This window comes from Eubalaena glacialis, chromosome 11, assembly GCF_028564815.1.
Source record: "Eubalaena glacialis isolate mEubGla1 chromosome 11, mEubGla1.1.hap2.+ XY, whole genome shotgun sequence".
Lineage (NCBI taxonomy): Eukaryota > Metazoa > Chordata > Mammalia > Artiodactyla > Balaenidae > Eubalaena > Eubalaena glacialis.
In genome coordinates this window covers 4,885,847-4,912,665 of record NC_083726.1, presented here as the reverse complement: position 1 = coordinate 4,912,665, position 26,819 = coordinate 4,885,847, and the positions used below count along the sequence as shown (strand labels likewise).

Sequence of the window (26,819 nt, the reverse complement as noted above, 5' to 3'; positions counted from 1 at the left end):
CACCGGTGGATCTCTGTCACCTGACAACAATAGGGACCCGTTCCGAGCTGCCCCGCCGGTAGGTGGGAGTCCTTCCGTTCTGTTTGGAAACCAGGGATCCTTGGGAGTGGGTGCCGGGGCCTCGTCACGCAGAAGGTGGCCAGTGGATATAGCAGCAGCTACGGCCAGCACCCAGCGCTCTGTGGGTCCTCCCAGGGGACGGAGCAGGCAGGACAGGGTGTGGCTGGTGTGGCCTGGAGGGTGGTCTCACACTCTCAGATGGCAACCACCTGCTCAGACTTCTCCCCAGGACGCGCCTGGGAGTCCCTGGGGGAGCCCCCAGCCACAGTCAGAGCTGCTGCTCAGGGGAGGGCGGGACATCGAGGTGGGGACCAGAAACCACCCAGCGGCATCACCAGAAACTGAAGGCACTGTTCTCGGGGAGCCATGGGCGAATCTGAGATGGGTTGGGGGCAGAGCAGAGTTTAGTTAAGAAGCCCTGCCCCCCACCGTGGGACATGCAGTCTGGGCTGAAAGGGTGGGGAGGGGCAGTGTGTGTCATAGCACTTAGCTAGCCTGTGCTCCCTCATCTGTCCCCTCACGCCTCGGTGGAGTCACCCAGGGGCCAGGTCGCCATCCGCAGCCCCAGACTGGCCCGCTAGCCGGGTCAGGAGTGCGCATGCATGCAGCTTGGTTGGGGTGGCCTCCAGCCAGCCACACAGGCCCCACGATGTGACCAGTGTCCAGTGTCCAGAGAGGCAGAGTGGCCGGGAACCACCGCCTGGTATGAAGTCATTTGCTGGCCGTGTGACCTGGGTGTGTCCCTTTAGGTCCTTGTGCTTCGGGTTCCCTGGGAGGGGCTGACGTGTCAGAGCAGGTCCGAGGAGGAAGCCGGGTGGGGTGGGCACACGGCAGGTCGTCAGGGAACAGGCTCCTTGGCAGCATGACATCACGGGCTCTCCACTCTGCGGGATCTGTGGGGATGGACGAGGCAAGGGGGGCAGCCCTGGGTGGTCCCGGGGGGCAGAAGCCGCAGGGAAGCTGCTTGCAGACACCCTATGGAAACGGGTCTGTTACGGGTTGAATTGTGTCCCCCTGAAAAGAAGTTGAAGTCCTAACCCCCCAGGATCTGTGAATGTGACCTGATTTGGAAACAGGGTGACTAAGTTTAAGTGAGATCATTAAGGTGGATCCTGACCCGACTTGTTCTTATGAAAAAGGGAAATCTGAACACAGACATGCACACAGGGAGAAGGCCATGTCAGGTGGAGCAGAGACGGGGTGATGAGTCTACAGAAGCCAGAAACAGATTCTGTCCCACAGCCTCCGAAGGAACCAGCCCTGCTGCTACCCCTTGATCTCGGACCTCCAGTCTCCAACCTCCCTGCCTTCGTGAAGTGGCCAAAACCATACGAAGGTGACTCATAGTAGGTTATGAAAGTCTCAGGAATCAGAGCAGGGAAGGAGAGAAAACGCCAGGTCTTGTTGAGGGAGCCTGGGGACAGCTGCACTGGGAGGGGACTGTGGTCATGTCCCCGAGCAAGTGGGGGAGCCAGTCAGGGAGACAGCTGGGGAGGAGCAGGTGGGTGAGGACACAGCACGTGCAAAGGCCCTGTGGTGGGAGCAGACCCAGTGGGTTCCAAGTAGCACCCGGAGGCCACGTGGCTGGAACAGAGCCATGAAAGTGGAGCAGAGCAGGAAGGGAAGCTGAAGGGGTCAGAGGAGGCAGGTCCTGTGGCCTTGGGGACTTCAGCTTCTGCTGAGCAAGGAGGGAGAGCAGGGGTTTAATAGAGGCGCCGTCACACTGGCTGCCGGGGGAAGGGGAAGGTGACCATGCGGTAATCCAGGGGAGAGGATGGCTGAGACCCAGGTGGTGGTGTGGGTGGTGAGACATGGGCACATCCTGCTAATATTCTGAGGGCACAGCTGACAGATGGCCAGTGACCAGGGGTGGAGGGCCAGCCCACATCTTAGGAAGGCTGAATCCCCCCAGGATGGGGTAGGTGAGGGAGGGGCTGGCCTGGTGGAGACCGAGCCGTTTGAGATGCCTGCTGACATCGGTGGGGCTGGCCGTGGGCAGCTCGAGTCCATGGCAGAGGTCAGGGCTGGAGATGAAGGCCGGGGAGCCACCGGCACAGAGACAGAAAGCCAGGAGGCAGGACAAGGCCAGTGAGAATTCAGGAGTCGAGGGAGCACAGACCCGGGGTCCACAGCGTTCAGTGATCAGGCAGAGAAGCTGGAGCAGCCCGACTCTGTTACCTGGGCCAGGGGGGGACAGGACCCCCACTGGGGGCTCCAGGGAGCAGTCACTTTGTATCCAATCCCATTCTCTGGCCACAGCTGGTCCAGCGGTGGGCTCCTCACCCAGCTGGGCCAACCAGAGCCTTCTGCACAATGTCTGGAGCGAGGATGCAGGGGGTCCGGCTTCCCAGTTGGGCTGTTCCCGGTTTGACTAAGCCCCAGGGCGGTTGTGGGAGCTTGGTACTGCCCGGGAGGCAGAGAGAGCGGTCACGTTGATGCTGAGAGGGGACAGTGTGGACACGGCCCCTGGGCTCCACACAACACCCGGCCTGGGTTCTGGTACTTGCGACCATCGATCCTGGCCCTAACAGGTGCGCCTGCACCTCCCGGGGCTGGGGGATCGGTGCGTGGAGGGCGCCCCAGAGCTCTCTCCTCTCTCCCTCCCTCCCTCCCTTGGGGTGGGGACCTGATCAGGAGGCAGGACCCTGATTTTCAACCTCTCCAGCTCCCACCTCCCTGCCCCATGTGCTCCCAGAGGCCTCTCTGTTGAAGGCAAGGAAACAAACCACAGGGCTTTGAAATCATCCATCGAGTTTAATGCATCGTACAGAAGGAAAACTACATCGGCATATTTAAGACAAACACTTTTTCTCTAGTCCCACTATCCATCGGACGGTCCTCCTTGGTCCAAAAAACTAAGTCTCAAGACACATTGGCAGCTACCCCTCCCGGGTCCAACCTTTCATATCTTCCCGTTACATTTTTTAAAAAATTTAATTCAATCCATCCAAGAAGAAAAACAAACCAACAAAAAAAGGAACCTGAAGACATTTACATCGCAAGTCACGCGGTAATGCATAATTGGCATCTAGAGTAACCAATATATAAGACGTGTGTCTTACGGTTCACTTTGTTCATCAATAAAAGAATATAAAAATCTTGTTCAACCCAGTGTTAAGTGTATTAAAATAGATCTGTATCGTACAGCACAGTTTCTCCCGGAGTCGTGAAAATGACAGGAGGGACCATGGCAGTCTGCGGGGTTCCGGCCAGCCTCCTTGCTCTGCACCTGGCAGCGTGCGTGCATGCGTGTCTGGGGCCACGTGTGCACACGCACACTTGTGTTCAATGCAATTCGGCACCGTGTGATGTGCTGGGGGCGGGAGTCCTGTGGCTCCCGGATGCTCATCCTGTTGTGCTAAGTCCCTCGGGACTGGAGAAGCCAGTGGGCGTGACAAGCCCGCATGGCCCATCCCGGATGCAGGGCGGCGGGCACCCTTCGCTCTCGTGGAGACAGCAAGAGGGACCCTTCAGTCTCCCGAGGCCACCGCCCTCTCTTCCTCCCCCTCCCCCCACTTCTTAAAAAACCCTCTGGGTCCCTCCAGTTTGGCAGCTCCCCCACCCGAGGGGTTTTCCGTTCATCCCGGGCAGCAGAGACCACTGTGAGCAGGAAAAGAAGTCACCAAGTGTCCCCTTCACATTAAATATCTCACAATAAAAACGCCATACAAAAATGTAAAGTTATTTTTTGGCATAGTGTCTGTACTGGCAAGAAAAGAGGAATGGAATACTTTTATCGGCTCTTCAAAAGGAGGAAAGAAAAGGCTTCAGTCGTTAAGTTGAACGATTCAACCCAAAATAGAAAACCTGCCAAACGCCTCCCTGGCGTGGCTGCAGCTCCATCTCTCGCCCAGAAACTCCATGAGAAAAAGATATCGAGGGCAAGATGAGTCCAAAAAGTCGGCGGAGGAGGGAGGCGCAGGGCGAGGGCGCCCCCAAGACCAGGGGGCAGACGGAGGCCTGGCTGGGCCACAGCAGCGTCCCCTGGGGAGCTTCCTTCAAGTTAAACACCTGCGATTCTGGACGCTAATAACACTGACAACAGGGATCGGGCGTTCTGGAAGGCCTGGCGTGAGCCCGACGGCCCCGTGAGGGCGGGTGGCTGAGTCTACCTAGATTTGCTACCTGCCTCTCGCCCCAACTAGCTCTACTACTTGGCTACGTCGTGTCCTCGGCTCCCCTCCCGCAGGGCACCTCGGCCCTTCCCTCTCCCGCGGGGCCGGCACGAGGCCGAGGAGACAGCTCTGTCCAGAAGCCGGAGGCCCGGGCAGCCCCCCAACATCAGGGAGCTGACTCTGCGCCCCGACCTGGCTTCCGGGCGTCCCATCTGACCTGAAGGGCGCAGGACTCAATCCCCACCCATCCTGGCTCTAGGACTCTCACTCAGCTTCTTCTCCCTTTTTTCCTGTCTCTGTCTGGTTTTATTTTTGTCTGAAATTCATAGTGTTTATGAATTAAGGCTGACAGAACCCTCAGGTCTTGCGAGCAGGGTCCCAGTGACTTTCCATGGGTGTGAAGACGGGTCCCTTGGGGTCAGTTGTGCCCCGGGGGGTGCTGGAGGGCAGAGTGCAGGGCCGCTGCTGAGGGCTTGGTCCAGGGCCCGGCCAGCAGCGGGGTGGGGCTGGTGGTCGTCATGGTGACCTGGAGCATCTGCTCGCCCTGTATCAGTCTCAGGAGGGCCCTCAGGCGGTCCAGGGACGACTGGGTGCCCCTCTGCTGGGCCAGCAGGCTCGTCTTAAGCTCCAGGCATTTCTGTCAGGGGGAGGGTGTCAGAGAGAAGGGTCTCAGAATTCAGTAACACAAGCCACCCGGGGCAGCCACCCCTCAGCGCCTTCTCGGAAAGTCCCTCCCTTCCACCGCAGAGGCTGAAAGAAACCAGGAAGAGGGCCTCACGCACACCGGGCAGAAGCGAAGAATGGAATTAAACGGCAGCCAGACCCACAGGAGAAGTTTGTTTTAAACATTCAGGGCTGGAAATGATGTGCTTGTGCAGGAATGTGGGAACGTTCTGCCTCGTGGCTGTGAGGCTGCCTAGCTGATCACATCTACCTCTGCTGCTGGAGGAAGCTCCGAGCCTGTTTTGCCTCAAGTGCAGCCCTGGAGAAGACCTTCAGGCCGCTGGCCAGTTTTCTGCTCTTCCTCTTGCCTGCTGTATTCATGGCTTTTTCTAGCCTTTTATATATCATGGCGACACAGTGAAGTGGTTAAGGACTGGCGCCTCAAGTTAGAGTTTTAATTATTTGCTGCCTGGGCAAATAAACTCCTTTAGTCTGCGTCCCAAACTCTAAGATAAGAATAATCACAGAGCCTCTTCATAGACTTATGGAGAGGATTAAATGGGATACTACATTTAAAGGGTTTTACCAGGGCCTGACACTGCTGTTACCACCATCACCACCATCATCATCACCATCGTCATCACCACCACCATCACCATCATCACCACCATCATTATCACCACCTTCATCACCATCATCACCACCACCATCATCATCACCACCACCATCACCATCACCACCGTCACCATCACCACCATCACCATCACCATCGTCATCACCACCACCATCATCACCATCATCATCACCATCATTATCACCACCTTCATCATCACATCATCATCACCATCATCACCATCACCATCATCACCATCATCACCACCATCACCATCATCACCACCACCATCATCATCACCATCACCACCATCACCATCATCACCATCACCACCACCACCATTATCATCATCTTGTTTATCACCACTCTACAGGGAAGAAATCACTGTGTTCACTTTATATAAGAAGAGACTGAGGTTCAGAGATGGTCAGGGCCTTGCTGAGGTCACGGAGCTGAGAAGGAGCAGAGCCAGATGCTCAACTGCTCAGTAACTATTTGTCGAATGAGTCACAGAGCTGCCTTCTCCACCTGCTGACTCGCTAAGTGATGGCGGTGAGTCTGTCTTCTCCTGGGGCCTCCGTAACCGACAGCGATGCTTTGGCTCTACATGCCGTGGTTCTCGGGCAGACCCCGCGCCCCGGCCCTGCGCACCTTCACCGCCGAAGCCAGGCGCCGGTCCCGCTCCTCCAGCTGCCGGTGCTCGCTCCGTAGCTCGCTGCCCCTCTGCAGCAGCTTCTGTTTCTCCTCTTCTTTGACTGTGAAAGAGAAGACCAGGCCCCACAGGGAACTGCAGGCAAGCAGGGGCTGGACCGCGGCTGAGCAGGAGAGGCAGAAAGAATCCTAGGCCCATGCCTATAGGTCATTCTGGCCACATCCTCCTGCAGGGGCCCGTGGCTCTCGCTGGATGCACGGGGGCTGGAATTCCATCCCCGCAGTAACTGCCCTGCACACAGGGCTAGTCCCAGGGATCTTTGGCCCAGAACAGCCTCCGCTGGGCCCAAAGTGAGTCCAGCGGTCTAGGGGCGGGGTTGGACAAAAGGGAATCGGTGCCCTTTCCCAGCTCCCGAGAGTGTCTTACCTGTCTTGTGGGTGACGTAGGAGTGCACAATAGCCAGCATCCCGGTCCAGGGCACACCTTCGTCTTTCTTTAAGGCCTGGAGGGCAGACGGGGAACTGAGCCAGCGGACAGCCCGGGGCCCGCCACGCCCTGGCTGTGTAACCCGGGTTGGCGGGGGGACGAGCTCCCTGGGCTGTCATAGCCACCCTCTCCCTAGGTCCCCACAAAACCCAGAGTGACAGGCACTCACGAGAGTTGTGTTTTTTGAAAGAAAGATGACTCCCCAATGATTTTACAAGTAATACATTCTGTAGAAAAGCCTACTTTTAAAAACACTGATACTTCCCCACCACCCAGCCACACACAGGTATTTTCTCCCAGGTTTTTATTATTCCCCACACTGTTTTTTCTCAGACGGCTGATGATCAAACTATACAGCAGCTATAAAACCTCTTTTTAATTTTTATTTATTTATTTATTTATTTATTTTTTGGCCGCACCACATGGCACGTGGGATCTTTCCCAACGAGGGATCGAACCCACGCTCCTTGCAGTGGAAGCGTGGAGTCTTAACCACTGGACCACCAGGGAAGTCCTATTTTTATTTTTTTAAAACATAATCCCACATAGTGAACAAATCCCAAAGAATCGCAAAATCCTTGTAAAAAATCATTTTCAATGACCACATCTCACTGAGTAAAGCGCTGGAATCTACTTCACCAACTCCTGGGGGGAAGCCAGGCTGTTTCCTTCTTCTCCCTTTTATAAAGAAAGGCTGAGGGGCTTCTTTTTGCACAGAACTTTACCTGTATAGAACTATTTCCTTAGACTCTATTCCCCAAAGCAAGATGCCGGGTTTAAAAAGCGTACACATCTTTAAGGCAACATATAAGAGTGCCCGCTTCACTGCATTATCACCAGAAGTGAGTGTTGTCGTTTTTGCTAATTTGACAGCTTTTCATCTGTGTGTCGTTATCAGTGAGATCAAATGTGCTAACTGGCACTGTTTGTTGTGGTTTGTGTTGTTAGTTCGGTTCTTCCCCGGGAAATCTGGAGTCACGAAGTCAGACAGCTGCAGAGGGAACCTCTGCTCACTACACCCGTGGTCCTCAGCCGGCAGTGTCTGGGATGGCCATGATGGGGGCTGCTATGGGCATCTAGTGGGTGGAGGCCAGGGACACTGAACGCCCTGCAGTGCACAGGACGGCCCCCAAAATGGATTATCCTGGGCCAGATGTCAATTGTGCCCAAGCTGCGAAGGCCTGTTCTTCACCCAGCTCCTCTCCTCACCCCTCCACGGCCCTCCCCATCTCTGCTCACGGGGGGGACGACCCAGGAAGCACAGACGGTCTGAGTGGCCTCAGACACTGTGCCCGGTGAAGGAGGGCCCTGCGGTTCCGGGAGATGGTGAGGGTGAGGGTGCAGCCGCTCCCCAGGGACACGGCCTCCCGTACCTTCTGCTGGCACTTGGGGCACACCCACACGCCCTTGGGTGCTGTCTTGAGGGGCGGATCCAGGCAGCTGAGGTGGTAGGCCCCTGGGCAGGTACCGCAGGGCTGCAGGTTGGCCCCTCGCTTGCAGGCAGTGCAGTGTTCATCGTGGGTGATCTCGTTCTGGAAGAGACGGGAGGGTGGGAGGCGGGTCAGCCGGGCTGGGGTGCAGGACCTGCCTGGGACCCAGCTCTTCCGCCAGGGTTCTCAGCAGCTCGGGAAGGGCAGGAGGAGGAGGGGTGATGACCAAGGGGGCACAGGCCTGGGAACCAGGAGGAGGAGAAGCATCCGGGTCTCCTGCCTCAAAGCCGGCACCCCTCCAGGTCTGTGCGCTCCGCGCAGCAGGACTTGGGCTCAAGGCACCTCCTGTCCCCACGCCCGGGCCGGCCTACAGCTACAGGGTGGCTGCAGACAAAGGCTGCCCGCAACGGCACCGATCTGCGACACTGCAGGGTTATGGCTGCAAACAACACGGCCTAACGGGAGTTTCATCATGTGGTGCCTTTTAGCGGTTTGACTGTTACAGGCATGGAGGGACTGGAAATGTCTTTTACAATTAGATCTGAAACTTAGTAAAGAAAGACACTGAAAATAAACTCTGAAGCCGTGCCCACAAATGAGGTCATGACCAGCCCGCATCCTGGGAAGCAGGGACGTGGTGCACGCGTGGTGGGTTGGGGTCTCGCACGATCACTGAAATGTGGGCGTGTGGGGTGAGACCCTAAGACCCAAGTCCAGTCCCTTATGAGGTAGGGAATGAGGACCAGAGAGGACCAGCTCTGCCCAGGGTCACACAGCGAGGCCAGACAGAACACACTGGCACCCAGCATCGGCTGCTTCCATTCAGGCCTTCATGGCTCCCGGTGTCCCTGCGTCTGGAGGGCTCCTGCTTGAACCTGCGGGCTGAGCCCTGTGGTGATGTCCAACTCTGCCGGGCAGGCTGAATAGTGGACTGGTGTTGTACAAAGGCCTCAGCACCGAGGACGGAGCCCGAGGCCCTCAGCTCCACTCCAGGGCAGCAGGATGCTGGGGTCCCGCGCCCCTTGCCAGGAGTGACCCTACCTGGACTGTATGGAAAGCATGCCCCCGCCCCCAACCAGGCATGAAGACCAGGGAACACGTACCTTCCAGCAGGGGTCCTCATTGGCTAGCACAGGGAAGAAGGGTGGAGAGCATGTTAGAGGGCACGGGAGAAGCACCAATCAGGACTGGAGTCCATGAGGCCCAGTGTGAAAGGAGCATGATGGGAGTATCACAGGCCCCAGTGACTCCTGGGTCCTCACCCAGGGCCTGATGGGAGTATCATAGGCCCCAGTGACTCTTGCGTCAGCCTGATGGGAGTGTCACAGGCCCCAGTGACTCCTGGGTCCTCACCCAGGGCCCGATGGGAGTGTCACAGGCCCCAGTGACACCTGGGTCCTCACCCAGGGCCTGATGGGAGTATCATAGGCCCCAGTGACATCTGGGTTCTCACCCAGGGCACCATGGAAGTAAAGGTCTCTGCCCCAGTCATGGCCAGGACCCACCCAGAGATAGGTTCATCGTGGCCCCTGAGCCCCCTGAGGCACATGGCAGCAGTGAGCTGTCCAGCGGAGGGAACATCGCTCCAGGGATCCCTCAGAGTGACTTACTGTCAACTCGTTTTCAGCCATAACCCACTTCCATTCTAGTGAGTGATGCCAAACCACGTATTTTAATGATCACAAAAAACAGTTTTCTTTTTAATTTCTGGAAATCATACCATCCAGTGGGAAAAACAGTTCCTGCGTGTACACAGCACTCGACAGTTTACAAGGTGCTGTCACGTTCACCCCTCCTGTCACTGTCCCAGCTCTGAGAGGCCGGGACTATTATGGGCCCGTTTCTATAGATCAGCAAACCAAGGCCCAGAGAGGTAACGTGGTATGTGAGGGCAAGCGTGGCCATGGCGCAGAGGGCCTGGTGAGCCGTGATGCGCTCTCCACCGGTCAGCAGCTAGGTGGCCGCTGCTGTGGACAGGGCAGGCTGGGTAGCCGGGCCGCTGCCAGTGGAGGGAGGTATGGCCCAGCCCAGCCCCACAGCTGCCCTGTGGGAGAAGCGCTTACCTCTTGCTGTGAGGAACAGGGGGGTGTTGAGATAGTTGGACGCCAGCCGCTTCCTCTGCAGGGGACAGAAAACCAAACCAAACCACCAGATCATGGGGAGCCCTCCTTGGCGACACTCACCCCGCCCAGGGCTCGCCCAGGACAGGCTCCCCATCCTGGGCTCCGGACTCCAGCCGGACACCCGCGGCCAGAGGCAGAAACGGGTACAGACACAGGGGCGTGGGGAGGGGAAGAGACAGGTCGGCCAGGGCAAAAGCCAGCAAAGGCTCTGCCCAACGGGTCCATCCCTGCTCCCTGTGGGCACATCTGCCTCATTCAGGAAGGACGGTTAGGGCTCTCCGATTGGGGCAAATCAGTAACAAAGCTGACATCTGGCTGTCCATCTGTGTTCCTCCTGTATCTTCTTTCTCAGCTGGTTCTGGGGTCAGGTGGGGAAATGAGGAAATGAGGTGTATTATGGATTGGCTCGCTAAACCCCACTTCTCGGCATGAGTTCCAGGAACCCTGACAACAAAGAGTGGCCCCTGGTGCCCAAAGCATCACAGGTAGATGGAAGTTCCTGGTATATTCCAGAAGGTGGCTTTAGTCCTGGGCTTTAGCAACCACAGGCCACGTGGGTTCAGACTTTGGTGGTTCGACATGGCTTTGGCTGTGGCAAGAAGATGGTTCTAGACTTGGGTGACGGGCTGTAAACCCATCTCTCTCAACGTGATTGGGCCGTGTTCAGGGCCAAGGGGGGGACCCACGGAAGGGCTGCTCCTGGGCTACATATGTGTCCAGGGCTCAAGGTCACAGGGCTTTGCGTCGGCTCTTGATTTGCTAATCAGGTCATCTCTGGCCGTGGCCACAGGCTTCGGAGAAGAGGTCACGGCCATGCCCACAGAGCAGCGGATGCTTCCATCAGTGAACACAACCAAGGGGACAGCGCCCGTACTGTACGGAGGACACAACGTCTCCATGGGTGGAGATGCAGAAACGGCTCCGTGACTCTCACAAACGGGGCCCAGTGCTTGGGGCCCTGTCTCAGGACATGGCTTGCTCAGAAAATTGGCGAGGAAGTGAGCGGATGTAAACACGTGTGTTCTCCAAGCAGGAGTCGGGGGACGGTACAAGCAAGGACAGGCGGGCGGGCCGGGGAGCCAGGCGACGCAGACATAGGTGGGCTCTCCCCACGGGGCCACCCACGGGAGCCTCCCTCCCAGCGAGGGCCAGTCTGTGAGCCATAGATTTGGGACCACTGGCCCAGGCTGACGAACACCCCAGGGGAAGCGAGCACGGCATTTCGGTGACCCTCGTCTGGGCCCTGCAGAGCCCTGCTGGCCTCTGGAACGTGCCAGGCCCTGGCCTCTGCAGACATGGCTCCACGTCAGGGGGCTGCCCGACTTCGGGGCCTTCAGGCAATGGCTTCCATTCTAGGGGAAGATTCCAGGGAGTTTTCCCTAGGAAAGCCCAGAGCATCTGGGAAAGGCCGCTGGCAGCCTCTGCAGAGCCAGCTGCTGGGAGATGACATCTGGATTTTAGCCTAGAATTTTGGACTTTAATTTGCAAGGGCAAGAAGATCTCATTCTGGATTCAGTTCCTCCCTGGGAATGTGCTGATGGGAGGGGGCCAAGGTGCTCCCTCGAAGGCATCCTTAAGTCCTGACACTGCATCACTGGCTGGTGTTTGGTTACTCTCACCATCTCCTTATAGGGCCGCAGCGGGCCCCGGGCGGGCAGTCTGGACGGGATTTGGACTGGGAGGGAATTCCCTGCCTTGCAGTTCACTTTAATGCCCTATTTTACCAGTTTCGGCTATCTGGGGAAAGTGTACGCTGCCCACCACGAGGAAGCAGTCTTGGAGCTGGGATACCGCCGTGTGAAGGGGAGCTGGGCTCAGTGCGTCGGGAGGAGGGAAAGCCGGGCACGCCAGGCCATGTCTCTTGTTCCTGGCCTCGCGCCTCCACGCGGAGGGAAGTCAGCTGGAGTCACGGCCGCTCCCTTCCCTCCTCCCACTCCACTCCTCCCCGGGGGAGACAAGGAACCACCCTCACTCAGCCCAGCCCCTTCTGGGCCTTTCTCTCTGTGGCCTCACATTCTCGGCTCTCCAAGTCATGAGCTCGGCCGAGCCGGCCGGGCTCCACAGTTGGGCCTGAGTGGTCCCGGGAGGCCCAGGCGGCCAGCACTGCCTGTGACCAGACCTCATGCCGGATAATCAGGGTGAAGAATCAGAGCCGGCTGCGACCGGCATCCCGACCACACCCCCCAGGGCAGCCTAGGTGAGGAGCCCCACTGACATCCCGATCCTCTGCATCTGTCTCTCAATTGATTCTGAGCCCAAGAGGTAAAGAAAGAATTATTGACGGCACTCCCTGAACTCTAATCCCTGGAGGGGCAGGTGAGGGAGGCCAGCCCAGGGGAGCCTCCCCCTTCCCTGGTGTGGAGACGGCGGGTCCCTCACCTCTGTCTCTAGGAGGCCGCTGTAGGCGGGGTTCGCTGTGCTTCTCCTCTTCCGCTCCTGGCGCTTGCTCTGGATTTCTGGAAAGGCACAGATGCAGCAGTTACTGGCATCTTCCTGCCCCAGGACCCTGGATGCTTCCTCTGCAAACCCCCGGCGCCACCATCCCTTCCTGCCCTGCAGCCTCTCTGCCCAGCATCCGCGCCCCAGAGTGGCCCCGGGCGGGTGGGTGCCCCCGGAATCATTCACTCTGAGGCAGGACAGACCTGCTGGCCCCAGGCTGAAGGACTGACTGGTGGGAGGGTGGGAGGTACCCAGAATCCAGGCACCTGCTCTCAGCAAGGCCCCGTGTGCCATCATCCGGCCCGGGGATGTCTCTCATGGGACCCTGGGAACAGCAGATGCCCATTGGTCAGACGCTGGCCTGGCTGAGCTGCAGGGTGGGACTCCGGGCTCCTGGGAAGGGCAGGTGCAGCCTCTGTTCGGCAGCCTGACCCCCCAGGACGCCAGGCACGAGTCCTCCTGATGGGGCCCGGCGTGGTGGGCCTCATGCAGCTCGAGAACTGGGTTTTCTCTCGCCCTCCTCATTTTCATTTTCTTCCTTTTGCTTTGACTGCCAGGTGGGCCCTGTCTGTGTGTAGCTGTTTTGACATTATTTCCGCATCTCTGTCTCTTGGACCTGATTTCTTCTTTGAAACTGTCTGAGTATTATTCGTGTGTTTCCTGTAAGGCACCTCAGACCCTCTTTGGGAAAAGATAGGGTCCAAATAAATAAGTATTTAGGGTATCATGGGCGAGAGGGAGGAGTGTTTTCACAATGAGGATGATTTATAAAAATCATAATATTCCCAAATGTATTCGCACAGTGCTTTTATCTCAGTCGCCACGACACCCCTGCGAAGTCTGAAGATGTGGTTTTCCTCACGTTGTAGATGAAGAGACTGAGGTTCAGAGTGGGGAAGGAGCCTGCCCAAGGTCACCCAGCTGTAAGCAGCACGGCCAGGACCTGAACACGGGACTTCTGACATGGATGTGCAGGCCAGTCCCACTGCCCCAGGCTGCCTCCACGGCCCCAAAGGCAGAGCATAAATAGCTCTCAAAGGCTGCCAAGCACAGCTGGATTCCTTACACTCAAGTTCAAGCAGGCGTATTCAGACATTCAGATGGAAGGCTCAGAGAACCCCTTCCAGCCCTGCACAGCAGAAGGAAGGGGGCCACGAGCAGGGGCTGCTCAGATGAGACTTGCCCACTGGGGCCAGGTGAGTGGAGCCTGGGGGTCTGGGTGGCTGGGCCACACCCCTGTCCCTTTCCACCCACATCTCCACCCCAGCTGCCGCCAGAGAGCGAGTCAGACCCAGGGAATGCAAAGGGAGGTGGCCGTGGAAAGGCCTGGACCCACCTCCTGGGCACATTTGACTCAGCTGTGCACGGGAGGCCCCGGCAAGCTGTGTGGGCTCCCCAGGTCCCTTCCCTTCCCCGGGCTTCAGTCACTCACCTGCTGTGATAGAGAGAAACTCCACCTGAGATTAAAGCCTGTAAGTGCCTCGGGCACTGGGGGATTCAGTTCATTCCCTTCCTTTCCTCGATTTTAAGGAGGAAAAGCAAGTAAGTTTTCCTTCCCAAATCCAGATTTACTTGGGGTGTAGGGATGTTTTCACTTTATAAAATATCTTTAGCGGTGAGGTCAGAATCGTGGAAAACACCCTGAGCTGGGAGTCAGGAGACCTAGATTCCAGCTTGGGCCTGATACTGACTGGCTGTGGGACCTTGAGCAAGAGAATCAACTTCTCTGGCCTCAGCTTCCCCACAGGTGCAACCAGAAGGTTGGTTTCCATGCTTTCCAGGCCCTTAGAGTCTATGACGATGCACAGAGCTCATTTGTGATTGCTCTTATCGGTAAAGTCAAACAGCACCTGTAGTGTTACGCTGACCTGTCTGCTCAAATAATGTTCTGATTTCCACCGATGGGTTTGGGGGCAGACAGAGCCCATGGACAAGTTCGACAGCAGGGGAGGTGGTGCTGGGCACTCCTCTTGGTTCTTTACAACAATCCCAGGAGGAAGGGTGGGTTATTATCCCATTTCACAGACAGAGAAACTGAGGCCCAGAGGAGCTGGGTGACTTGCCCAAGCGTGAGTAGTTAGTAACGGCTGAGCTGGGCACCCTGCTCTTATCACTTCACTGTGCTGCCTCCAACTTGGGGGCAGGGAACCCACAAGGTCCCTCCAATAGACACAGTGGGTTTTGTGCACAGTCACAAGCTGGGAGAGCAGGCAGGCGCCTTGGTCTTTGTGATGACCACCTGGCACTTGGCACCAACCGCGCAGAAGGTGGGTCACACCCGGGCGCTGCCATCTGACCGGGAATCCAAGACCCACTGCTTCTGTCTGATGCCAATTCAGCACACCGCTCCCCATCCCACGGGCCAGGCCCAGCTCCGCCACAAGGGCCCTCACCTTCCAGATGCTCGGTCGTCACCAGGCCCAGCGCTACCATGAAGGCGATTTTCTGAGGGAAGGAAACAGAGTAGGGTTAACGCGGCTTTTCTATTTTGGGTTTCCTTAGTTTTCATTTAATGCCCTTTCTCTGTCCCAGGACCCCACCCAGGACCCCGTATGACATCAGTCATCCTGTCTCCTTAGCTCCTCTGGGCTGTGATGGTTTCTCAGACTGTCCTTGTTCTGGATGACCTTGGCTGTTTGAGGAGGACTGACCAGGAATTTTGTAGGCAGACCCTTGTCTGGGATTTGCCTCATGTTCTTCTCAGGATTAGACTGGGGTCCTGGGTTTTGCAGGGAGACCACAGAGGTGAAGGGCCCTCATCCCATCCCCTCGGCGCGTTGCACGTGCCGTCAACGTGGCTGATCACTGTGATGTTGACCTTGATCACCTGGCTGAGGTGTGGCTGTCAGGCATCTGCTCTGCAAAGTCCCTCTTTACCCCACCCCCGTCCACACTGTCCTCTTTGGGAGGAGGTCACTATGCACGGCCCACATATAGGGAGGTGGGGATTAGGTCCCACTGGTGCTTTTTGTTTTGGCCATATAGACTTTTAAAAAATTGTACGTAGTAGAATTTATCGATATTTTCTTTTGCGGTGTCTGGATTTTTGCATCTTAGCTAGAGACTCTGAGTTTAGAAAGCAAGTTGCTTATGTTTTATCTTAGTACCTAGAGTTTCACTTTTTCCAGTTAAATTTTTGATCTATTTGGCATTCATCCTGTTGTATACGGTGTATATGGATACATTTTATTCCATGTGGCCACTCGTTCGTTCCAATACCATTGATTGAAAATTCCACCTCTCCGCTTTTCACTGATTTGAGGAGTGAATCATACACTAGATTATCATACACACACACGGCTTTCTATTCTGTTCCTTAAATCTTCCCATCTATTCATGAGCTACCACCTCACTTTTAGTTATCAAGGCTTTACAGTAATCTGATAGCATTAGAATCCCGTCCCTGTTTTCTCCTGTTCTCAGCTTCCTCGGTTCTTCTTGTTTATTTTTTCACGTGAAATTTAGAAACCATCTTTGGTAGTTCTGAGAATGAGGGAATCAGTTGGTATATTTCCTGGGATGATGTTAAAATTATAAATTAACTTAGGACATAATGACAGCTTAATAATATTAAATTTTCCTCTCCAAAACCACAAGGTGCTTCTGTTCTTTCTTTGTCTTCAGGAGTTTCAAACTTTTCCTCAAACAGGTATTGATTATCACGTTTATTCCTTGGCATTTCATCCTTCTGTTGCAATCGCAAATGCAGTTGTCTAGAAAGCTTCTAACAGGTTGCTATGTGTTTCTCTAAAGACTACTGACATTTGTAAGTTAATATCACACCCGCTGCCACGCTGAATTCTCTTATTGTCTGCAGCAGTTTTTCCATTGAGATTCTCCTGGGTTTTCTACAGCATCTCAAATAGCGACTGTTTACTCCTTCTTTCCAGTTTTTACTTCAATGCTGTTAAAAATAGTTTGCCTCAATTTGTCAGCTTTAAATCATATTCTTCGATCCACTGACAGTCCCAACTCTACAAATGTGACAATCTGAGAGCTTATTCCTCCTCTCTACCTTCTCTCCCTCGCTCTCTGTTCACTTAGGTGAATCTTACACATTAATATTTATGTGTCATCTTATACATGTAATATTTACATTCTGTTCCAGCACCCTTATCCTGTTTGTTTTACTCTGTAGTTAAATATGCACGACGCTCAACCAGCGTTGGTGCCAAGCTTTCCCAAGTGTCTCGTGGTCAATGGGGGTTGAGTTTCTAGTAGTTTCTCACGAATGGCTCATGGGAACATTTCCTGAGTTCTTGGCAGATTTAAAACCTTTAGTCTGTGGCCTTTCAACGTGAAGGACATCTTGGTTGCACGTAAGATCCTTGGGTCCCCTTCTCCCTTCCCGCTCTCCTGTGTTCTGGACTGAATGTTGCTGTGGAAAAGTTAGAAGCCAGCCCAGTTGTTCTCCCTCTAAAGCGACTTGATTGCTTTTGCCTGGATGCCTACGGATCCTTTTGTTTCCATTAAAAGTCAGTGACTTTACTGGGCTGTGACCCAATGTTAACTCAGCACACACGTCAACTTCCCCTGGTACCTAGTGTGTCCTTGCAGTATAAAAATTAAAGTCTCCTTTTATTTCAATAAATTTTCTTGAATTACCTTTTTTTTAATTAAAAAATTTTTTATTATTATTTTTTGGGGGGCTGCTTTGGGTCTTGGTTGCTGCACGTGGGCTTTCTCTAGTTGCAGCGAGCAGGGGCTACTCTTTGTTGCGGTGCACGGGCTTCTCATTGTGGTGGCTTCTCTTGTTGCGGAGCACGGACTCTAGGTGCGTGGGCTTCAGTAGTTGCAGCACGCGGGCTCAGTAGTCGTGGCTCGCGGGCTCTAGAGTGCAGGTTCAGTAGTTGTGGTGCACGGGCTTAGTTGCTCCGTGGCATGTGGGATCTTCCCGGACCAGGGCTCAAACCCGTGTCCCCTGCATTGGCAGGCGGATTCTTAACCACTGTGCCACCAGGGAAATCCCTTGAATTCTTTTAAAAACAGTGAAGCAGGGCTTCCCTGGTGGCGCAGTGGTTGAGAATCTGCCTGCCAATGCAGGGGACACGGGTTCGAGCCCTGGTCTGGGAAGATCCCACATGCCGTGGAGCAACTGGGCCCGTGAGCCACAATTACTGAGCCTGTGCGTCTGGAGCCTGTGCTCCGCAACAAGAGAGGCCGCAATAGTGAGAGGCCCGTGCACCGCGATGAAGAGTGGCCCCCGCTCGCCACAACTAGAGAAAGCCCTCGCACAGAAACGAAGACCCAACACAGCCATAAATAAATAAATAAATAAATAAATTAATTAATTTAAAAAAAAACAAAAAAAAGGGAAGCATCACCACACCATGAAAAGTCAGGCCCATCAGATTCAATCCTGTAAGACGTGTGCTCACGTCAACACAAGACTACTAAAAATGACTGAGGTGGCCGCAGAGCTGCTCTAACAGGGATTCTGAGGTCCAGCAAGCTTCAGCCAATTGATGCCAGCGCAGGCTGCAGTTTGGTGCCACCTGGTTTCAATGTCACTTCTAAGGTCCTGTGGCTGAATGGACAGTGGCCTCTAGGAATCTGCCAGTCCTGGCACCCCCTTCACTGGCCTGAACTGGGAAGACTGGGCTGGGCCAATACTAGTGGAGCCCATGCTCTGCCTCCTGGTTCCCCACTCAGCCTCCCCTTCCCTCCAGCCCTTCCTCCGCAGAAGATAACTTCAGCCCACCATCACTGACATAACAGGAGCAAACTGCCTACCACATTATAGCCAAATTCATATCGCAGGGAACCGTGGGAAAGTTTTACTGTAGCTCTTCTGCCCCGTCATCCCGCTTTTCTTCTTTAAAGCCTCCAATTATCCACCTGTTGTATCTTCTTTGCCTGTCTTCTCCAGGTACCACTTCCTAATATTTAAAAATCCATTCTTTCTTTTTTGTTTTGTATACTTCTCTCACTCCTGCCTCCTAGGTCTGTGTCCTCTGCTGTGTCTATGGTGCCCTGTGCTCCTCCAGTTATGTATTGATGTGATGGTCTTACTATTTTTTCCTGAAAATTTTCAGCTCACGTTTCCCTCTCTCCAGTACTTCGGCCATTTAGCCATCTCTTCCCTCAGTCCTTGTCTTTCAGCACTGCAGTTTCCTTCTTAGTAGTGATTACTACATTGATTTCTTTCTTTTAATTCATAGTAGAATACTGGACTTTGGGGGTAGTATTTTTTATTTATGGTAAAAATTGCTTCTCTTTCTCACATTTCTCCTTACAGTGGCTTTGTACTGACTTCACTCTTCAAATATGGTGCCTCAGTGGGATTCTGTTTTATCACGCCTCCTTGCTGCCCAAGGTCAAGGAGGGTCTGTGGCACCTCCTCTGCTCCTGGAGGCCTTACGGAGGTTCTCTTTCCATATTCCTTTGTGTGGTCCCAGCCCTGTCTACCCTAAGTGCAGCTCATAGACACTGCCTGTCCTTTTGCACTTGAATACAGACTTGTGATCCTCAGTATGGATGACTCTTTCTGCAACCTGCAGCTCCCTGGCCTTCAGCAAGGCCCCGCCCACACCACTCAGTTCTGCTGCTTTATATATATATATGAATATATAATTTATACATATATATATAATTTTATATATATATAAAATTACATATATATAATTTTTTATGCTTCTTTGCATCTCTGTGCTATCTCTGTGGTGCCATATTCCAAAGCACTAATTATCTCTGTTCATCCTGTCTAGCAATTTTTTATTTCAATCACCATGTTTTTCATTACCAGATTTTCAAATAATTTTTGTAACCGTCTGATGTTTATTTTCATGATTTTTTTGCTTCATTATTCCTTATTTATTTCAAGTGGATGTTATTCCTTTATCTTTAACTTCTTTGAGTATCCTAAACATATTTAAAAGTCATTGCTATGAATACGCCACAAAATTAGCTTCATCTTAAATAAATTCATGTTCCAAAAGTTGATTTTATTGATTGTCCTTCTTAGCATTAGACTGCATCATGTGTTTTACAATTCTGTCTACAGACTCACCTTGGGCACTGCTTCTTTTCTTCTCTGTTTTATGTTTCATTTTCTCTCCCTACTGCTTACCCTCGCCTTATAGCAAGTTTGCAGTCACCCTGGCCTTGCCCAGCCCAGGGGTGGCCCCAGGCACAGGCTGGCTCCTGGGCTAGCAGGGAAGCCTGGCTCTGCTCCTCTCTTGCCAGAAGAATTTTGGGGACCCGCTGCCCCTTGGGATCTGCCTGGTCACCCTCATCTGATTCTGAACCTGGGGGCCACAGTCTGGAGCATCCGTCGTGCTCACTGCCTGTGTTTCTGGGACACAGTGATGCATAGCTACATCTTTACTACTGGCTCTTCCTGCATGCTATCTGTTGTTGCTGAGGGTTTGCGGCAGAGAGGTATGGTCCAAGCGAGAACTCAAAGCCATCCCAGTGGAGGCTGTGCTCTGATGGGTATCAAGAAAGGGGGTGACCAATACAAAATTGAGGAGACCCTGCCATTTTTGATGATATGGATGAAACTTGAAGGCATTATGCTGAAAGAAATAAGGCAAACAGAGAAACACAAATGCTCTATGATTTCACTTATACATGTAATCTTAAAAAAATGAACTCTTAGCAACAGAGAACAAATTGGTGGTTGCCAGTGGCCGGGGGTGGAGCTTGGGGGAAATGGGTGAAGGTAGTCAAAAGCTACAGATTTCCAGTTATATGATAAATAAGTACTGTACAGCATTGGACTGGAGTTAACAATACTGTCTTGTTAATTTGAAAGTTGCTAGGAGAGTAGATTTTAAAAGTGCTCATCACACAAAAAATAAATAACCATGTGAGGTGATGGATGTGTTAACTACAATCACCCTGGTGATCATTTTGCAATATACACATATATCAAATCATTATGTTGCACACCTTAAACTTATACCATGATATTAATATGCCAATTACATCTCAATAAATTCTAAATGGAAGAATTTTTTTAAAAAGAAGAGGGGTGACTTGGTTATTTCTGAATTGCAGAAAGATCCTTCTAGCTGAAGGGAAGAACCCATCTAGGGGTTGGGAGCCTGGACAGGGCCAGGGCAGGAACGGTGGCTGTGGCAGCAGGGATGGCATGGAAGAAGGGAGCATCTGTGTGCACGGGTCTTGCCCAGAGAGGCGGCCAGGGCTGGCGTGTGGCAGGGCTGGAACAGGGCTGGAACTCCTGCTCTGGCTGTCATTCCGCAGGGCACGTGCTAATCTGAGCGTTACCAGCTTGGACAGATGCTGCCTGAAGCCAGGATAATGAGTAGCACAGAAAAGGCCAGGCTCTGTCCTAAAGAAGGCAGAGGACTTGGAACAGGAAGGAGCTGATGGGGCCTGGGGCGGAAGCCTGGAGCCCCGGTTCTGTCTGGGTTGAGCGGCGGACACGCTAGCCTCTCTCAGCCCGCCTCCTCGTTTGTACAATGAACGTTGTAATTCTTGCCCCACCTATTTCGCAGAGCTGCTGGGAGGATGCGGGAGAGAAGGGGAAGAAGCACGGTTAGCTATGAAGGCCCACTCGGCAGAGAGGTGGGCTCACCGCGCGGGTCCCTTCGATGCCTTGGGTGGACACTGTCATCTCATCTCATCTCACAGGCGCCTGTGGGCTCAGAGGTGCTGGGTGTGTGGGGCGTATGGACACTGGGACCTCGACAGCCGCTACCCCAGAAGCCACCGTACAGCTGAGCCTTACAAACAACCGTCAGTGTCTCTTGACCCCAAATCCGCGCCCCACCCCAGGACCCCTGAGCCCGCGCCTGGCTCAGCTGGTGAAGTTTCTGGGGCAGCTGCTGCTCTGGCCTCAAGCGCTCCTGACTTAGATTCTTCACGAACAGGTTCAGAGGCCGCCACGAAACCCGCGTCTGTGCAGCACAACTGCTCCCAGCCCTCTTCTGAAAGCAACTTTAATAAGGATTTTTACACCAGGATGTGTTGTAATTGCAAGTTCTATTTAAGTCATTACACGTATTTACACTAATTATGTAATTAGATGTAATTATACTAATTGTATAAATGCACAATAATTGACTAAGATATACTTTGAAAGAACAAAGAGAATCTACCCAGAAAACCTTCCTGAAAATTAAGGGTGCAGCAAACCCCATGGGAGGACCGAAGTGTGCTCATGGGAGCCTGAGCTGCAAGCTGGCCCCAGGCCTCACGCCACACACGGTAGGTGCTCATACACTGCCACCAAATGGAACGGATTGTCTCTCTTGAGACAAAACTGGGCCTGAGGCCACAGAGGAGACTGGCTCCATCTCAGCCTCGGTGAGTGGTCGACTCTGAATTCCCAGCAGGCTTTCTAGACATGTCAAAGGACAATAGCCAAGTCACTCTCCTGCTCAAAGATATTCCATGGCTCCCCACTACCCAAGGAATCAAGTTCCACCTCGGCAGCATGCGTCGGGTCTTCCAGGATTGGGCTCCGATGTCTATCTTTAACCCCACGTCTAGAAATTCTCACGCACACATGCTACCCACGGTCCAAACAGACCAGCTGACTTCCCTGGGAGTGCTGAGTCCTTTCCCCTCTGTCCGGGCAGTGCCCTCCCCCTGCCTCTTGCTCTTTTACTGAAACCCCACCTGTTCCCCTGGTCCCTTCGATTGTGCCCCCTCCCCTGCAAGGCCTTCCGCAGTCCTTCCAGATGGAAACACGGCTCTCTCCCTCTCCCTGGATCTCCCACAGCTCAGAATCTATAACTCTCTGATGACACCTGACATTTTTTTAACCCAAGTTCAAGTCCTAGTGGTCGTGCCTGTGTCTGCCAGTAGGAGTGAGTTTCCCTGGAGCCGGGACGAACTACATCTGCCCCGTCTCAGTGTCCCCACCCTCAGCCCAGAGCCTGGCCTGCAGCAAAGGCTAAGACATGATTGACAAATAAATGAATGGATGAATGACTTCTTTGGATGACAGCACTTTGATAAAAAGAATCAGAAGGAACTGGAGGAGCCCAGAGGGATCTCTTCTGCCTGCTGGGGATGGGTGGTCAGGGAAGGCTGCCTGGAGGAGATGGTTTCTGAAGGGAATCTTGTAAGATAAACTAGTCAATAGGGAGAGAAATGGGGGCCAGGCAGGGGCAGTCACATGGAGAAAGGCCCAGGGGGTGGTGATTTTGGCCCAGGATGGCTGAGGATGCAAGCAGGAACACAAGGACGTCGCTTGCTGTGACCAAAAATTCCACAAAGAGCTGATGACGTTTAAGGTCTTCAGGGTCCTGCTGTGCCACCTTCAGACATTCAGTGAACAGTGGGGTGGAGGGAGGAGCAGGGCTGCTTTAGGGCCACACGTGCCAAGAGCAGCGCTGTCCCCTGGACGGAGGGTCCTGAGAACAGGGGGACGGGTGGGGACAGCAGGGGCTTGGGGTGGCGGGTAACAGCCAGCAGTGCCCAGGCACTGTTCTGGGGCCTCAGCAGACACTGACTCACGGGATCCTCCCAAAAACGCCGCCAGGAAGGCAGACTCACCCGTGCCATCCTCACAGATGAGGAAACCGACGCGATCTGCTCCCCACCCCCGCGCACCCCGCCCCACCTGTGCTGGGATGCAAATCCAGGCAGTCTGGTCTACGATTGGCGCTAACCACTGCCCCACGCTGCCGCTCAGCCAGCAAATCTGGGACACACAACGGCTGAGACCTCGGCCCGCTAGGCCAGTGCTGCCTGGGGCTCCCGCTGCCCAGGGCGGCTGTGCTCTGGGCTTGTCGGCGTGAGGCCCGTCCCCACACCCTGGGCAGCCGTGTCCTACAGCGGCACCCAGACCACAGCCACCCACCTCGGGGTTCTCCTGGCTCGGGGGCCGGTCTTCCTTCTTCTTTTTGGTGGCCTGAGCTCCCTGAGATGGCTCCTCTGTGGGCGGCCGCGACTCCGCCGTGCTCTCCGGCTGCGTCTGCACTTGAGGCTGAATGATGATGACCTGGAGACGGGGCAGAGGGGTGAGGGGGGAACTGGAGGGCCCAGGGAGGGCAGGCCCACAGAGCCCAGGGCCAGGTGTGTCCTCCCCAGACGGGCACGGGGCCTCGAATGGCGGGATCACAGAGGAACGAGGAGGCTTGCACCCACCTCTCCAGTCCACGGGGTGCCTGCACCCTAAGGAGAGTCTGTACAAGAAACGGTCCTGGTTTAGGAACCAGAAGGCCTGGGTCCAATCCTGTGCTACTGTCTCCCAGCTGTGTGGCCTCGGGGAGGTCACGTCACATCTCTGAGCCTCAGCTTCCTTATCAGTAACACCTTTGCAATACCTACTTCTAGGCAGGCTGTGAAGATTCAGGTGGCAAGAACTCAAGGCAGGTTGGTTTCTTTCTCCCCAGTTCACGTGCAGGGAAACTGAGGCTGAGAGGGCTCAGACCTGCTCCCTGCCTGAGGTCATCAGGTTAGGGAGCAGAGGTGCTGGAACCCTTCCCGGGTCTGTCTGGCTGCCTGCCCTGCCCCCCACAACTCCCACCCTGCCCCTTCCTCCCCCCCCACCCAGGCCACTGTTTCCGAGGTGCTCAAACCTGGCCTGGGGGTTCGGGCAGATGGGAGGAAGGAGGTCCCGTTTCGCTCACTGTGAGGGGCCCTGCCAATCCTGGGGGGATGGAGAGGGGGAGGGGAGTCTAGACCCCACTCAGCATCAGGCAGAGCAGCCCCGATCCAGCGGTCCTCACGGGGTTCAGGTCTCATTGGTTGGGGTGAGATGCCTGGAGCTGAGAAGTTTGAGATTGACTTCTGCTGCCCGGCCTCTCCCTAGGCCACAATCTCCTTCACCTGTGAATCATCTATCTTATTTATTTTTTTGGACATTGAATTGGGAAAGAATCGTTATCTTTTTCATGGATCTAGGTAGAAGAATTTACCAGGAGCAGCCCTGGGTCTGGCCTCAACCAGGAGTGACTCGAACTGTTTTTCCCTCCTAGGAACACATAGTGACTTGTGAATTTTTTTCTCAGATACTTGCAGCAGGCTTTTTTTTTTTCTTTTTTTTTTTTCTGTGACTTGTGAGTTTGAAGCTCTTAGGTATGAAGAGAAAATGCATCCCTTTTTTCTGCTGGCTTAAGGGAAAGGACTTTGTTCTTCTTTGTATCATAATTTTGAAATCCCAGAATTCTCTGGATGGAAAAAAATGCTCCCTTTTTATATTCATAGGAAGAAAACAGTAAGATCCCCCGCAGAAAAAAGGACAAAGAATATCCTCAGATGAGTCACATGGAAGGAGACAGGATTCTTGAAAAGTACAGGGAAACCTTCAAGTTCAATACTAACCAAAGGAGTTCCACTTTCAACGACCAGCATCTGTTTGCATCAACTAAATGAGCAAAAAGTGTTTAAAAATGACAACACTGAATGCTAGTGAGGTTGCAGTGAAACAGGCACACTCAACCAACAAATGTCTGCTAAGCACCCCCTCTGGACCAGGTACCATCCTGGGGTGCACGTTTCCTCACTGGAACTTGCCATCCGACCCTGGCTGGCGATAACTTTTTAGGCTTGGAGAATCCTTGGGGATACTGTCCGTAAGTGGGAGAGCTCAAAAACATACCCAGAAATATACTGAGTGCAATAACATACGGCTGCAGGAAAGTGGCTGACACTCGGGCTGGGAAGTAGGGGACACGGGCCATAAGCAAGAGAGGGGCAGCCTGGTGGACCTTGAATTGGAAACAGAGGAAAAGAGGCCAAAGAGAGGAAATGGCACCTCCTATGCAGCCCCAAACACCTCACACAATCATCAAGGAGCTCAGAGGGGAACAGGAAGAGGATCTTAGTTTTAGTTTTAAATCTTGGCAACAAATCATAGATATTCCGTTCAGGCACCCAGGGTCCAAAAAGTCCTTGACTATCTCCCTCCATCGGCAGAGACTCTTCCAGTTGTCCACTTGGCCACACATTTTATTAATTAATTATTCCAACAGGTGAAGTAATTCATCCATCGACCAATCATTCTTTTCCTACTGGTATTAATTCATTCAGCCACACAGTCTTTTGCTCACATATTCATTCCCTTGTACCCCCATTATTCCCAGGCCAATTCATTCATCATCCACACCCTCATTCACACACCATTCATTCTACCACTGACTCATTCATTCATTTGTACACGCCCCCCCCCCCCAATTCACGCACTGATTCATTCACTTATTGTTCATTCCCACGCTGTTCATTCAGTCCTCTGTTCACACTCCATCCATTCCTTTGGCCACCGAATCGTTCCGCCATCCGGTCATTCATTCTGCCCAGGCCCCCTTCACCTGGCCCCTCGGGGAGCCTGCCCGCGGGCGCCCTCACCTTGTTGTCGGCACTGATGAGGAGGGGCTGGACTTTGACGCTGTCGCTGACCACGGACACGGCGGTGCTGGGGGCCATGGCGGTGGCATTGCTGGGGGCGGTGGAGATGAGGGCGTAGGCCACCCCGGCACTGCTCAGAGGAGAGGTGACGGTGGCAGGCTCGGCGAGGGCACGGGGCTGGCTGCCGGGCGTTGGCACATGGCTCACGGTGTTGTTGGCAGTGGGGAGGGCTGGGCTGGGGTTCTTGATACTGACCACGGTGGCCTTCTGGAAGGCTGGGGGCTGCTTGGGTGGCCGGTCCCGGCCCGGGGTGATGGGGAGGCTGTCTGGAATCAGAGTCTTTGGCCTAACCTGGGGAGGGAGGGACAGTGGCACGGTCAGATAGACACACAGACGGGGTGATGACAGCCACGGCAGATGACAGCAGCACAGACATGACCTGGTCAGGGACTCCCATGTAAGAGGTGAGGAGATGGAAGCGGAGAGACCATGGACCTGCCAAGGCTGCCCGGGCCCTGGGCGTGCACTGACTGGCCCAGGGGCTCTGGTCGCGGGTGTGTGCCTGTGTGTGTGTGTGTGTGTGTGTGTGTGTGCACGCGCGCATATATTGGGGCAGAGGGAGAGGTGGCCCTTGGACTTTTACAGTTGAGGGGTGTACGTGGGAGTGAAAACTCCTAGGAAAACAGCACTGACCTTGAGCAGAAGCCTTTCCTTGGAGCCCCAGTCCTGACCCTCCCTTGCTCAAAAGCCTTCCATAGCTCCCCATGGCCATCAAGTCACTGACAGGCAAAGCTCAACTCCATTACTCAATATCCAAGGCCCCCAGAAGGCCCCTGTTGACGTCTCCAGTGCTATGCCTGCTCCCACGTCCCCTTCCAGCGCCGCCAGGCCTGCGGTTCCCGTCTCCCCACTTCCACCTGCCTCCTCTTCTCACCCCCGTGTCCTCACGCTCCAGGATCCTTCTGGGGTGCT

The 26,819-nt window shown here is 54.2% G+C and overlaps 1 protein-coding gene across 5 annotated transcripts in view; it reads right to left on the bottom strand.

Annotated features, from left to right (window-relative positions):
* Nucleotides 1–2,794: 2,794 nt before the first annotated feature.
* PHF21B (PHD finger protein 21B) overlaps nt 2,795–26,819 on the bottom strand; it is a 99,188-nt gene continuing 75,163 nt past the window's right edge. For 4 of the 5 annotated variants that reach the window (XM_061205472.1, XM_061205468.1, XM_061205469.1 and 1 more), the window contains 10 exons: nt 25,848–26,198; nt 23,359–23,499; nt 14,975–15,026; nt 12,522–12,598; nt 10,083–10,137; nt 9,123–9,145; nt 7,963–8,121; nt 6,530–6,605; nt 6,103–6,206; nt 2,795–4,812 (listed from right to left, as the gene is read on the bottom strand). In XM_061205472.1, the coding sequence (XP_061061455.1) occupies nt 4,594–4,812; nt 6,103–6,206; nt 6,530–6,605; nt 7,963–8,121; nt 9,123–9,145; nt 10,083–10,137; nt 12,522–12,598; nt 14,975–15,026; nt 23,359–23,499; nt 25,848–25,925 (984 nt within the window). In that variant the 5' untranslated portion in view covers nt 25,926–26,198 and the 3' untranslated portion in view covers nt 2,795–4,593. The remainder of the gene's footprint in view (nt 4,813–6,102; nt 6,207–6,529; nt 6,606–7,962; nt 8,122–9,122; nt 9,146–10,082; nt 10,138–12,521; nt 12,599–14,974; nt 15,027–23,358; nt 23,500–25,847; nt 26,199–26,819) is intronic. The other variant, XM_061205470.1, reaches the window with a different exon arrangement.